Below are 14,813 nucleotides of genomic sequence, written 5' to 3'. Positions count from 1 at the left end.
GAGAATGCGTGATAAGAGTTTCTTTAGAGAGACCTGCACTATGATTCTCACATCTTCCTAAAGGAGGAGGAGGAGGAATCTGCCTCACACCTCCAACCTCATGAGGGGCTTCTACAGCCCTCCATGTAAAGCTCACATGCTGCAGGGCATATGGTGGTCTGGCTTAGCTAAAAGATAGAAAAAGTCTTACCAGACAAGCTGAGGAAGAACTGTAGTGTAAGGATGGATGTGCACTTCCAGAGTTTGGAAGAGCAAAGGATGTGAAATTGTTGTGCCATGGACCCAGCACAGGCCATATGTGAGAGAGAGAACTTGCTTGGAGGTGTTTAAATCATTCCTGGAAGACTGACTACAGGAGGTGATGGGACCTCCATCAGAGTCTGTGTGGAGTGGACCTCCCAAAACTGGAGGCTGAGGGAGAACAGCCAGACTGAGAAAACAGCCCCCTACACCATGTCATGAGACTTGCAGTTGAAGGTTCCCAGCAGCGGGAAGCCATCCTACACCAGCACCTAATAAATAAGAACTTTCTCACTACCCTCTCCTCTCTGTCCTGAAATGAAACTGTGTTTGGCAACTTATAATTGCCCATAGGATTTTTTGTTCACTAAGAGTAATCCAGAAGGTCATGAAACTACCAAAATTTACCCTTGAATAAAGTTGAAAGGAAAGTGGAAGATAAAATTAATTTTCTTTTATGATTACACCCCACAGGTACAGCTTGTTCAAATTTTCCTGGTTATAAATTTCACACAAGGAGTTGTTTCTTTTCTCTTGGAAATTAAATCATAAATGCACAAAATAAAAGTCTTTATTACCTTTCTCAAAGATGGCAATAAGGTCCTCTTAGCTTACCAAGAGGCTCCTGCCTCCCCTTCCTCCTGCCCTGCTGCTCTCCTTCTATCACATCCCGTCAGTTCTCTGCTCAGTGCCTTCAGTGACCTCCCACATATTCAAGGTAGCATCCAAGTTCCTTAGGCTGTCTTTCAAGACCCTTTTCAATGTGTCCCCAGTCTTCATTTTCAGCCTGTTCCCCTCCTGCTTCCCTGCCAAGCTGGTCTTCATACTCCAGTGAAAATACAACTTAAACCTTCTAACTCCTGTGCCTTTGGCCATTCCATTCCTCTTTCACCTGCATCTTGACTTATTAGAAGACCCCAAACACTTCCCTATCACCCCGGCCACAAGTGGTCCAACCCTCCTTGAACTCCTTGTAAATTTAAAATACCTTTAAAGTACAAAGTCTGAAAAATACGTTTCTTTAGTAGAGGGTTTCTCAGGGTTTTAATATTCATCCTTTCATTCTGTCCACATTCATTGGGCACCTACTATGTGCCAACACTATACAAAGTGGTCTAGGGATATCTAAGAAGAGTATCTGGTGGGGATACTTTTCTTTGAAATACATTTTGGAATATGGTACCTTACCTAATCACAGTCCACTTTGCCAACTAGTTCGTAAACTCCTGAATGGTAACTGCCTGGTCTTAGGGATTGTATTCCTCCAGTACCTATGTGTCCCATAGGCTCAGGCCTCAGAGGAGCTTGTAAATGTTGACGACATGGGTAGGTGGGTGGGTGAGTGAGTGACTGTTGCCTCCTCACTGACTGCTGCTTCTCGTGGGGGTCACTCCTGGACACCTTCAACTGCACCCTACACGCCGAATCTTCCCAGACTCCTCTAGGGGCCACCATCTCCACTAACCAGAGAGTGACTGTTCAGAAAAACAAGAATCCTGTCCTTCAAGAGGATGGTCACTACGGTGATACCAAAATCCTGGGCAGCTCTTTCCCTTCGACTCTGACTCTAGATCAGATGTGGAAACCATCGTCACCAAGACCTGTCACCACCACAGAAGGCCCTCGAGGTATTTGATCATTGACATCTTACACCCTCTCCAGGACCACAGTGAGTGAAGACAGAATCCTGGACAGTGGTCTGAAACAGGGAGAGTAGGAAGCTCATATTTAAGAGTGAGTCACTAAGTACCAACAGCTTCTTTGGTAACCTCCTTGCACAATATCTGGTAACAAAAGATCTAGAATATCTTGGGAATAGAATTAGGAAGAAACTTACAGCTGTCTTTATTTGACTGGGAATTCCCTCGCTTGGTCTAGTTTTTATAGCACTGCTTTCGCCTCATCCCTCCTTGCATTGCCTCACCACCTTTCCAGCAGATTCTCAAAAGTCTGCGTGTTTATAAAATTAAAAGCACTGATATTCATCACAGAAACCTGTAGTAGTAGAAGCTTCAAGAGATAGTAGGGTTTGGGCTTCCCTGGTGGCGCAGTGGTTGGGAGTCCACCTGCCGATGCATGGGACACGGGTTCGTGCCCCGGTCCAGGAAGATCCCACGTGCCGCGGAGCGGCTGGGCCCGTGAGCCATGGCCACTGAGCCTGCGCGTCCGGAGCCTGTGCTCCGCAACGGGAGAGGCCGCCACAGTGAGAGGCCCGCGTACCGCAAAAAAAAAACAAAAAAGAGATAGTAGGGTTTGATGTAATGATACTATCTACAAATTTTAAATTGCTTTCCTAAGGTGAAAATAAAATACATGGGGAAACAATTTTCACCAAACCAGATTCACCTTGAAATGCTCGCTTCTAGATCCGGTGCATCATAGCAAACTGTCCCCAAAGAAGAACAGAAGCTTGTACCGTCACACGTGAACTGATGGCTTAATAAATAATCAAACCTTAGAGTGAGACTGTGCCTTGGAAGTCACTGAATCCGTTTGCTCACCCAATATAAAAATTGCTTAGAAAAATGCCATGAAGATGCCACTGTGTAAGTAATGGATCGAGAAAGCCAATTCAACGACTGTTTCTTAAATCTCTACAATGCAATTGCTGAATGTGACAAAGTCGTTGGAATTCTTGGCCACAAGTCTAACAGCCACCAACAAGGAAGATTTGCCCTGCCTCTTAGTTTGCTACCAGAGACCAGTCCTGAAAAGAAGTTGGCACAGAGAGACAGCTCTGCACCTGGAAGAGCACAGCTGACCCCAGTTCCCAGGGCCACCCAGTGATACCACTCAAACTGAATCCAACAGTCCTGGGAGCACTGACATTGTGGCGGCTCATGGAATTCCCCTGCTACTCACCCAAATATATCCTGACAATTTAAGCACTAGATGCATTTTAGTTCTTGAAAATTGCCTCCAAAGTCACCCAGTTTCTCAACTCAAAATTGCCAATGCTGCAAAACAAATAAAATTGCTCTGACGATGGGGTATAATCATCACTCATGCTGTGCACACGGCCATTCACAATGCAGCCAATGCTACCCTTTCACTGTCGCTTTCCTTTCCAACAAGGGAGCTGAAGCAGATGCAAGCACCTCAACACCCGCATAGGGAGAGCAAGTGGACAGTGGAGACAAGGTGATGTACTTGCCCCCTCTTCTCCCTGCACCTGCATTAAGATCCGCAAAGATGCTCACCCTTCCGGTGCTGCAAGGACTGGTACCCTTATCATAAGGCCGCCCTCTGCCCTACCATCCCCACCTCCCCTAGGTCCCTGTGCAGCAGTGAAGTTAATCCAAGTGAGCAATTTTTATCAAAGTAAGAGGTTTGCAGCATGTATATGTATAACTAAGTGTGTGGGGGGGGGGGGGAAGCGTGCCCTTTAAGAAATAAAAATTGTGGCTTGCCACAAGATGTCAGTATATGTCCTCACACAACTTAGCTGTTAACATTTACACAGATGAAATATCAGAATCAAAGCTGTGTACATCTGAGGGCTTCCCTGGTGGCGCAGTGGTTGGGAGTCCCCCTGCTGATGCAGGGGACGCGGGTTCGTGCCCCGGTCCAGGAGGATCCCACATGCCGCGGAGGTGAGAGGCCCGCGTACCGCAAAAAAAAAAAAAAAAAAGCTGTGTACATCTTATACCCTGAGATTAGCAAGAAAACACATTCCTGCTCCTTTTCTCAGTAAAGAAAGCAACAAAAGCCTTAGGATACATTTGATTAAACACAGAAATGGAGGTGACCTCCAATCTCACCTAGAACCCTGCCCACCTTTCTCAGCTTCCTGCCAGTGTCTCTATTACCGCGAAGAGGTGGCAAGGAGCATGGGTGAGCTCACAGACGCCTTTCTTCTCGCTTCCCTCCCCATCACTGCTTTACCCTGTGAGTATCTTGACTGTGTTCTAACCCTGAGAAGGTCTTCTTTCCCCAGTGTTACCCCAAATGCAGCGACAGCTTTGAAGGAAGAGAGAAAGAGAAGGCGAACAAATAAGGGAGAACACAAAAGAGAGAGAACAAGAACAGGTCTTTTCCGGAGGACACACATCCCTCCCGGGGATCAGGGAAACCAGAGAAAGGGTCAGCTTCTGCTTACCTTTTTGCCATTCACAAAGAAAACCAACTCATCTGCTGTCATTGTCACGGGTTGGGGGTCCCTGAACTCCAGGTACCTTATGCCCAAGAGGCACTGCCAGTTATTACTGCTCTGCAACTTGAAAAATACGCCTCCCAAAAAAATGAAATGAAGTCAGCCGATGGGAGGGACCAAGCTCAGAGCTTCGGGGCATGGCGAGTTCTTGGCAAAAGACACTCGTTTACATAATCAAGGAAAATGCAATCACACACAGCAAATCACACCCCCAACACCTGTGTCGAAGAGCACAGAGGAAGACACAGGCAGATATCAGCAAGGAGGATGCTGGTGCCAGACGACTGTGGGTCTTAGGAACCACCCTCACAGAACCTGCTTCATCCTCCCACTTGCTGAAGACGGAGAAGGCGGAAGGGCCACGGTCATAGTGACAGTCACGGCAATAGAGGTGATTCACACCCTCCGCGTCTACACTTGTCATTTTACCATTTAGGTTTACAGCAACCCAGACTCAGCACTTACATGCAGGACTCATTCTCCCAGAGCTTGGAGGGGTCTGGAGTCATAAGAGGCAGAGTCCAGTTATTCAGACGCAAAATCTTGCATTTGACCTCAGCAGGTCTCTTATCGCTTTCAGAACGCACTTATTTTCATCCTGTAAATGGGCAAATGAATGACATCAAGAGCAAAAGGCTGAGTGACAAATGATGTATTCTTGGAAGTGCTTCGTAAACAAGCAAACAACCAAAATTTCTATTACTATTGCAAATGTATTCTCAAAAGCACAGCAAAAATAATCCTGATAACAAACCACTTTTGAGGTTTTCCTTTTGTTTCTCTCAGGGAAATACCCTTGATTAAATTGTCAGAATAACTCATAAAAATATTTCAAAATACTGTACCAAATAAAATGTGCATATCTCATAGGCATAGGCCAAATTAATACAGAGCTGAAAACCTTCCCCCATCCAGTCTCCATTAACTCCTGGTCTAAACACCCATGCATATCACCCACCCAGGCAGCACCAATGAGCTCTAAAGTCCAGCGGCCAACTGCCCCTCCCAACTCTCTCACTCTCTCTCTCTCTCTCTCTCTCTCCCTCTCTCTCTCTCTCTCTCTCTCTCTCTCTCTCTCTCTCTCTCGCGCACGCACACACACACACACACACACACACACACACCAGCATTCTCTCTGGTCTTCTACGAGGCTAGCCTCTGTGAAGTAGGTCACTTCCCCTACACCCCCTGAAAGATATGAGTGGGGAAGAAAGCAGTATTGGGCAGATGTGCTTGGTACAGTAATAATCTAGAGAAACTGAAGACTGCCAGGACAGCCACCATGTTATCAACATGATGCCGCTCTCCACACAGACTTCATTTAAGCAGGAGATGAAATGCCACTCGTAGGGTGGCTAATCATCCCAATTTGTCCCCAACTGTCTTGGTTTTAATACTAAATCCCTGACAAATCCTTCAGTCCAAGGCAAACTAAGATGATTGGTCAGCATAAAACAGTGGTTCTTAACTGGGGAAGGGGGATCTTCATCCCAGGAGCCTTTCTGGCAATGTCTGGGGATATGTCTTGTTGACAGAAATCATCAATAATCAATTAATAATAATAATAATAGAAGAGAGTTTTATTTGAGCCAAACTGAGGACTACACTCCAGGAGACAGTGTCTCCGATAGTTCCAGAGAAACATGGTTTTCAGAACAGTTTTATATCTTGTCAGAAAAAAGAGCATCTAACATGACAAGAGTACATCCCTTCATGGTTTCAGAAAGGACAGATCAGCACATACACAGCACATTTACTGACAGATCAGTAAAGCCCTGGCACCTGGGAAAGGAGACTTATCATGAAAGGAGCACCAGCACCGGTGTCCCAGGAAGGGAGGCATTTACTACTTATCTTTAAAATGGACAGTTTTACTTCTGGTCAATGCAGCCTTTTCTTTATCAGTTAAAGCAGGTGTACAACGTATATTTAATAGGTCACAAAACAGGCTGTTCTAGTTAGCATAAAGTGAAATCATGTATATGCCAGAATGACTTCCCCATACCCCAATATGTGAAAATTTCTTCCATCATTTCTTTTGATTGAATAAAATCTTTCAAAAGAAAGCAGTGATGACCAAAGCATTTGTCCCTTGATGCCAGAGTGGTTGCTGCCTGTCCAACATGTCCCTCGGTGCTAGGACTTCCTCTCTCTTTCTTCTAGGAAAAGAGTTGCCTAATTATTCTCATTGGGGAGTAATTAATTAATCAACCAAAGTAAACACAGAGGTATATGATGATGGATAAACACAGGGTATATTATCAATTATATCAAATTGTTGCACAAACTTTATACTTGTGTTTGGGGCAGTCAACTTAGAGCAAACAGGGATACATGTCATGAGTACCTTGAGAGCTAGGAAAAGAATAATAATACGCACTACAACAGTGACAATCATCTATAAAGCAAATCAGGGGAAAAAACGCCTATTACTGAGGGAAGCTACCCAAAGAGATTATTTAAAGGGTTAGTTTCCCATACATCTTTTAGCCTTTTTGCCTTTTGGGAATTTTTTTTCTAAGTGTATGCCTACTTTTCCACAGGTGTTGATATAAGTGCAACAAGTAATGTGAGCAATAGCACAGCAACTCTTGTTAAGCCAGCAGAAAATCTAAGGCAACCTTGTTATCAAATACTACTTGGGCTGAGGAGTTTAGGGATGTCTGTTGTGCTGCAGTGCTTTTTGCAGTGTCCTCAGCTATTTGACCAATGGTGACTGATAGATTTCTGATCATCTCTCTGCTTACATATACTCCTGCACTACGAATCGAGATTCCCAAAAGACTTCCCCACCAGGTATCTTGGTATCCTGCTAAAATGGATCTCTTGACTCTGTAGTGAACAGAGAAAGGAGGTTCATCTATTGCCTTATATAGAAACAATGGGGTAGCATAATGTACCAGTAAACATAATGATTCTATTTGCCAGCTCTTAAGACATTTATGTGCCCATCTTTGGGAAAGTGGGTCAATTCTAATACCACAAGCAAAGATAAAGCCTGGGGGAGCACAAGCAGTCTCAATGATAGCCTTGTTTTAATTGGAAGTTTTCTTAACATAATATTAAACCACGGATCATTTTTCTTGCAGCTTTTCCAAAAGCTATCTGTATGGCATTTGACATTTAAGAGTAGCTGGCATAATTTACTCGTGTTTTTCTCTTTAAGGCATCTGTTAATTAAGTAAGGAACAAAGTGAAGCAGTCCTAGAGTATGTTGTATCTGGTCTCTAAAGACTGAGGACAGTATCAGACAAGGGATGGACACATTAATATGTTGAAGAACTTGAACCTGAAATGTTAGGCCAGAGAGAGGTCATTCTAGATGAGTGGTAATGTTTGGAACATCAGAAAAGTCGGTGCCAGGTATTAAGAGGGGCCTAAATCAGTCTTGTATTCACTGAGGAATTTGATGACAGATCCAACAATGTGTTAAATTGCCCTCAGTAACTATACGCTGTGACAACTTTACTACACAATGTTCTTTTCATCCTGAACATTGGTGCAAAAGCATAGCTAGAAATAAAACAATAATTTTCAATTTGATAGAGAGATAAACATTTGGTAAACAGTTCAATTGAACTGATAGAGTGAGTCTTACAGGCTTGGTCCAGATTCTTGGGTCCGTTGTCTACCACTGATGTCTTCTTCTCATCTTGGATTGATGGTACTTCCCTCAGTCAGTGAAAGCCAGGTCAGGAATAGGTGTTAAAGTTCACTTGGGTGGAGGGGACTTTTTTAAATGAGAGATGTGAATCCATGAGTCTATGCCCTTTAATTTGAGAGCACATGGATTAGTAGATAATACCTGATAAGGTATTATCAGGTATCATTATTTTACAACATGGCTTCAAAGAATCTTTTGTTTGATTTCTTTTCCAATGTGCATAATCTCCTGCAGAGATTGTACACATTGCAGGTTATGGGGCATCTGATCTTTATCCAAAGATAGATTACTGAGGTAAGCTTCAGAACCAAGCTTAGAATGTCTTCTAAATAATTCAGTGAAACTTCACAATAATGTAACATAGAAACAAGGAGCCATCTAGGAAATGAGTCTTAAGCAATAAATATCAAACCTCAATGATAATTAACATCATGAGAACTTAATATACATGAAGGTATATTAATGAAACAATTTTTTCCCTCTAAAATTATCCATATCTCTACAAAATATAGCCAAATTAAGACTAATCTGTTTACAAAATAAGTCTGGTTTCAATAAACTTGGCCTGACTATTAACATAAGTGTAATTGATCATATGGACTCTTTGAAGTTTGACTTCGTTGGACCTTTTCATAAGGAATCCAAATGGAACTTTCAACAGGCTTCTTAAGGCCAGGAAAGTCATGCCAAGGACTTGCCATCAGATTCTGCCTGTAATACCTACAGGTTTGGTAGGCTTTCTCTCTTCTCAAGATCCAAAATATCTTGAGGTTCCTGCAAGTGCCAGGAAGTGGCCCTCTTTGATCACCTGGTAAGGTTGCTGGGAACCCGGTAAGTAAGGTACCAGCTTGTTTTTTCAAGGGGCTATATGGTTCCATAAAGTCTACCTTAGTTCTTTAAAACTATCTAGCCATACTTTATTTTATGTATATTCCCAAATGTGACATTTCGGTCAAAGCCATAGTAATATTGCCAGTGTTTCCAACTGCGTCTTGTTATAAGGAGAACAAATTCTTACTGAACTCATGCAAATAATTGCATTGCCATGAAAATAAGAATACTCACTAATTAAGAGTTTCCAAATTCTGGTGGGATCAGGAAGGGAGAAAAGGTAAAAGTTTTAACTCTGATTACAAAGGTATAATTTACCAAATTGGTGTAAGTCATAATTAGCTTAGGGGAAATGTTTCCTTATATCTGGAAAATAAAGATGAAAGGCCAGTAATAGTTCAGACAAAAAAAATCACTAAAATTACCATTATATTTATCAGTTCATTCAATCCCATATAACTAATTCTTATTCTTCTTGAGTCCAATATTTCCTTTAGTTCTGTTGATCTTGCCTGATGATTGAAGGCAATAGTGTCAGCGATAATTTCAAGAAGTTTGCAAGGTTTTTGTTAAGGCTCCTACAATTTACACAGGAAAGTGGGTGCATTGATCACTGGAGACTGTGGAAGGTATACCCCAAGTAGAAAACATTTTCTAACAGTTTCATTGTCATTGTGAGGGCACCAGCCTTGCAGTAAGGGAAGGCTTTAACCCATCAAATGAAAAATGGAGTTTGCCAGGGATCCAGGAAGAGCCAAGCAGTCATCTTGGGTTTCCCAAGGCCCAACTATTTAATTTACAGCTATTCCTTACACATCTCAATTCCTCTGATTTAGGAGCAGACTGTTGCCATGTTACAAGGACATCAGGATGGCAACAGTCTGACAATGAGGGGTTAATTTTTTGCAGAAGTAGAATGGACTTTATACATGCCATAATCTTTACAGATTCTGTTGTTGTTGCCTTTGCATGAAAGTCTGCTGGGCATTTCCCTTATACTTGAGTTCAGTCCCTTTAGTGTGAGTCCCAATTTTGATGATAGATAACATTTTATGTCAGGACATATAAGACTTCCAGGAATTTCACATAATTTCTGGAACACTTACAATGCATATAAGTGTCTGGAACACTTATAATGCATATGTAGTATCCATATGTATGGACACTACTTAAAGAAAGCTGAATATTACTTTTTATTGTTACATAAAGAAAGCTGAATATTTTATTTACTGACAGTGCTTCCCATGACAACATGCCTAATTAATTTAATATCTCTCTTTTTATAAGGAAAGAAAAATATCTCAAAGTTAGTTCTAAACCAAAAGACTTCATTTAGAATTTGAGTTTGGGAAAGTTTGTCAAAGACATCAAAAAGGTTTTTAAAACAGTCAAATAAGTCACTGTGAAAAAAGTGTTTAGTCATTCACTTAGCCAAAGTGACAATAAAATATTTCAAAGGCAAATACAGAAAGACAACAGATTGCTTAAAATGTAAAGAAAGTTTTACAATCCGTTATCAAAACAGATCAATATTCCAAGAAAACTTTGTCCTCCTAACAGGGAGAGAACCAAATGCTAGTTTTGCAGCAGCTTACCTTTAAATTCAATCTCAGCCAGTCCTGACCACCACTTTTCTCAGGGTGCCTTTTCCACAAACCTCCCACAACTTTCTATATCCAAATTTGTCTCTTATTTTCTTTCCCATTTAGAAATAACCAGATTCAGGACAAAATCACTTTTTTTTTTTTTTTTTTTTTTTTTGCGGTACACGGGCCTCTCACTGTTGTGGCCTCTCCCTTTGCGGAGCACAGGCTCCGGACGCGCAGGCTCAGCGGCCATGGCTCACGGGCCCAGCCGCTCCGCGGCATGTGGGATCTTCCCGGACCGGGGCACGAACCCGTGTCCCCTGCATCAGCAGGCGGACTCTCAACCACTGCGCCACCAGGGAAGCCCGATCACTTTCTTTTTACCTTAACAAAATGCAATTCCATTCCTCATATTTTCTTTTACTAGAATCACACATCCTACTTTCCTTGCATATTGAAATGTTTCTCTTATTTTTCTAGTATGTTTAATTACATATGTGTTACAATTTTTAACCCTTAAGAACCTGAATCGCTAGCAAAAAAAACCAAGAAGCAACAATTGTGAACTGTGTGTATACCAGCATTTCCTGACTGGCAAACTTATGTACATATTCCATAACCTCTAGAAACATACATATTCTCACAGCATAATTTCTTTCCTTAATGTGGTACAAGATGTGTGTCCAATAAACCAAACATCTTTAGTTTTTCTCTAATAAAAGACAAAAGTAGGTAAACATTGACTTGCTTAGCATTAATGTTTCAGTATTTTATCTTATTAAAAATGATCTAGATATTAAATGAATTCCCATCATCAAACTTAACTTAGCAAAACTCTAAAGTTTCAAGTAAACAAAAATCTGGAGAAACTATTTTTAAGTAAACATACCATAAAACATAAGTATTCTTAAAGAATCTTCCTAAAAACCATTTATTTTATTACTTATGAAAGTATCATCATACCAAGTTAATTTTCTTATTGACAAATTTTCCAACAGAGATAACAGGAGTCTACTGACTTCCCATAAACCCAGGTACAATTACAGTATTATTCTAATGTTGATGACTCTAAAACCATGTCTGTATTAATTATACCAACAACTTAAACTAACTTTAATACTGAATATTAATTTAATATTCAATATTTCCCATATCTCATGAACACAAAACTCCTTTGAGTAAATTTCTATTATATTTCTGAAAATTTATATAAGCACCTATTTGTTTAAGCTATTTAAATAGAGATCTTTTACAAACTAATTTTGATAATACCACCTGAAGGTAGAGACATATCATGTCTATGACATATACATAGACATACATACATCCAGATATACACAGAGATCTCATAGTTTTCCTACTTGAGTTTGAAAAGGTCTCTTCTTCCTTTTTCTTTTTTGTTGTTTGTTTGTTTGTTTGTTTCACGTTTTAGGTTCTGCTGATTAAGCCAAGGCCATAGTCTCAGGAGATGTAGGCTATGTTTACATTTCAAGGACATGTAAAAGTTATAACTTCAAGCTTTCTCCTAGAAATACTTTCGTTCCCTATGGGTCAGAATTTTGAAAAGATATTTTATCAAGCCAGCTTTATTTTCTAGCTGCATATGTAAAAACCAGTTTCAAAATGTCAAAAGAGCCCCATCCTGGTCATTTTAGGGCCAGATAAGTATTTGATAGTACTGTATTGGTTCAGTACCAATGGTACATGAACTCAGCTGGAGTTCTAGTGGGTGGCTGCCCATCTGAGAGATGGTAGGCTTTGGAAGTACAGTTTATCTTTTACTTTCATTTTATTTATAAGGTCTTAACAATTTTGAAGGACAGTAGAGGGAATCAGAAGTGTGCTACTTTTTTAAGTTTTTTAAGGAACCTCCATACTGTTCTCCATACTGGCTGTATCACTTTACATTCCCACCAACAGTGCAAGAGGGTTGCCTTTTCTCCCACCTTCCCCAGCATTACTGTTTGTAAATTTTTTTTTTTTTTTTTTCTGGTACGCAGGCCTCTCACTGTTGTGGCCTCTCCCGTTGCGGAGCACAGGCTCCAGACTCGCAAGCTCAACAGCCATGGCTCACAGGCCCAGCCGCTCCGCGGCATGTGGGATCTTCCCGGACCGGGGCACGAACCCACCTCCCCTGCATCGGCAGGCAGACTCCCAACCACTGCTTGTGTTTGTATTTTTTACAGTTTTTTTTTTCCTGTAATTGATACCTAGTCTCATAGCATTGTGGTCAGAAAAGATACTTGATATGATTTCAATTTTCTTACATTTACCAAGGCTTGATTTGTGACCCAAGATATGATCTATCCTGCAGAATGTTCCATGAGCACTTGAGAAGCATATTCCGTTGTTTTTGGATGGATTGTCCTACAAATATCAATTAAGTTCAAATTGTTTAATGTGTCATTTAAAGCTTGTGTTTCCTCACCATATAACCCAGCAATCCCACTACTGGGCATATACCCTGAGAAAACCATAATTCAAAAACAGTCATGTACCACAATGTTCATTGCAGCATTATTTACAATAGCCAGGACATGGAAGCAGCCTAGGTGCCCATCCACAGATGAATGGATAAAGAAGATGTGGCACATATATACAATGAAATATTACTCAGCCAGAAAAAGAAACGAAATTGAGTTATTTGTAGTGAGGTGGATGGACCTAGAGTCTGTCATACAGAGTGAAGTAAGTCAGAAAGAAAAACAAATACCATATGGTAACACATATATATGGAATCTAAAAAAAAAATTGGTTCTCATGAACCTAGGGGCAGGACAGGAATAAAGACACAGATGTAGAGAATGGACTTGAGGACATGAGTATGGGGACAGGTAAGCTGGGACGAAGTGATAGAGTAGCATTGACATATATACACTACCAAATGTAAAATAAATAGCTAGTGGGAAGCAGCTGCATATCACAGGGAGGTCAGCTCGGTGCTTTGTGACCACCTAGAGGGGTGGGATAGGGAGGGTGGGAGGGAGGTGCAAGGGGCAGGGGATATGGGGATATATGTATACATATAGCTGATTCAATTTGTTATACAGCAGAAGCTAACACAGCATTGTAAAACAATTATACTTCAATAAAGATGTTTAAAAAAAAAAAAGAATGCTATGACAGTACATTAGGTCATACTGACTGCTACCTTGCCTTGTAATATTCATCTGCCATACTCTGGTCATTTTTCCTTGAATGTCTTAGCAACTAGGTTATTGTCACTTTTTCCAATGCTATCCCAGTTGTAATTCTTGGTGATTTTTATAACTCATTTAGATGATTTCTCCAACATACTGGCATCTAAATTTCTAGACTTTGTGTACTCCAATGGTCTCAATTTCCCCCCTATTTCAGTAACTCACAATTATGGTTTTATGATAGACTCTACTGTTATCAATAAAGGTGACTAATTTCAGTTTTCTATTATACAACTCACAAGAAAGAAAGAAAGAAAGAAAGAAAGGGAGGGAGGGAGGGAGGGAGGGAGGAAGGAAGGAAGGAAGGAAGGAAGGAAGGAAGGAAGGAAGGAAGAAAGAAAGAAAGGAAGAAGGATTAACTGGATGGAAATTTGAAATATTAGAAAATATGTCATGAAAAAATACACAATACAAGCAATAATTAATTTTATTTAACAATAATAACAAAAACACCAACACTGATATCTAATTGTGGGTTTAAGCAAAACAACATAAATATAAATAATAAATTAGTAATGCAAATTTTTTAAAGTGATTGCAACTACAAAGCTCTAAATCTTTGTATTATTAGGGGTGTTGATAAACTCTATATTTCAAGTTAGAATGCTTGTTAAAATATTAAAACTGCATAAAAAAATAAAAAGAATAATATGTATAATTTGCAAAATAAAATCTAAAAAATATTCAAGTAAAAAATGCAGAGGAAGGCAAGGAAGAATAAAAGTTTTTTATAAATCAGAATGAAACAGCAGAAATGAATAAAAAGAAGAAAATATGACTCTAGAGAGAAAAGATAAATGAAAGTCTACAGTGAATAGGTTAGTTGTCAAAACAAAATGACTTGCATGACAGAATAAAATTTGTTAAAGGCTTTATTCAGCTGGTGAGCATCGAGGCTACTGGAAGACCAGATGATTCCGGCATTGAAGTAGGATCAGGCTTTTTATAGGACAAGGGAAAGTAGAGTAAGGGAGGTTTTGGCTTGGCAGAAATTTTTAACTTTAACTGAAACTTAAAAAAAAAAAAAGTGTGCTACTTGCGAGCTTAGCTCATCAAGGTGTTGCCCTCAAGTCAGTGCAGCTCTTTTGTGTCTCGGTTTCTCCAGCCAGCTGTCTAAAACCACTGTGCGGGTTCAGAGC

The 14,813-nt window shown here is 40.5% G+C and overlaps 1 protein-coding gene across 1 annotated transcript in view; it reads right to left on the bottom strand.

Annotated features, from left to right (window-relative positions):
• XDH (xanthine dehydrogenase) overlaps positions 1–4,381 on the bottom strand; it is a 60,606-nt gene extending 56,225 nt beyond the window's left edge. Inside the window, exon 1 of the mRNA XM_067703333.1 lies at positions 4,340–4,381. Within this exon, the coding sequence (XP_067559434.1) occupies positions 4,340–4,381 (42 nt within the window). The remainder of the gene's footprint in view (positions 1–4,339) is intronic.
• Between the last annotated feature and the right edge of the window lie 10,432 nt (positions 4,382–14,813).

This window comes from Pseudorca crassidens, chromosome 14, assembly GCF_039906515.1.
Source record: "Pseudorca crassidens isolate mPseCra1 chromosome 14, mPseCra1.hap1, whole genome shotgun sequence".
NCBI lineage: Eukaryota > Metazoa > Chordata > Mammalia > Artiodactyla > Delphinidae > Pseudorca > Pseudorca crassidens.
This window is presented reverse-complemented; position numbering and strand designations above follow the sequence as displayed.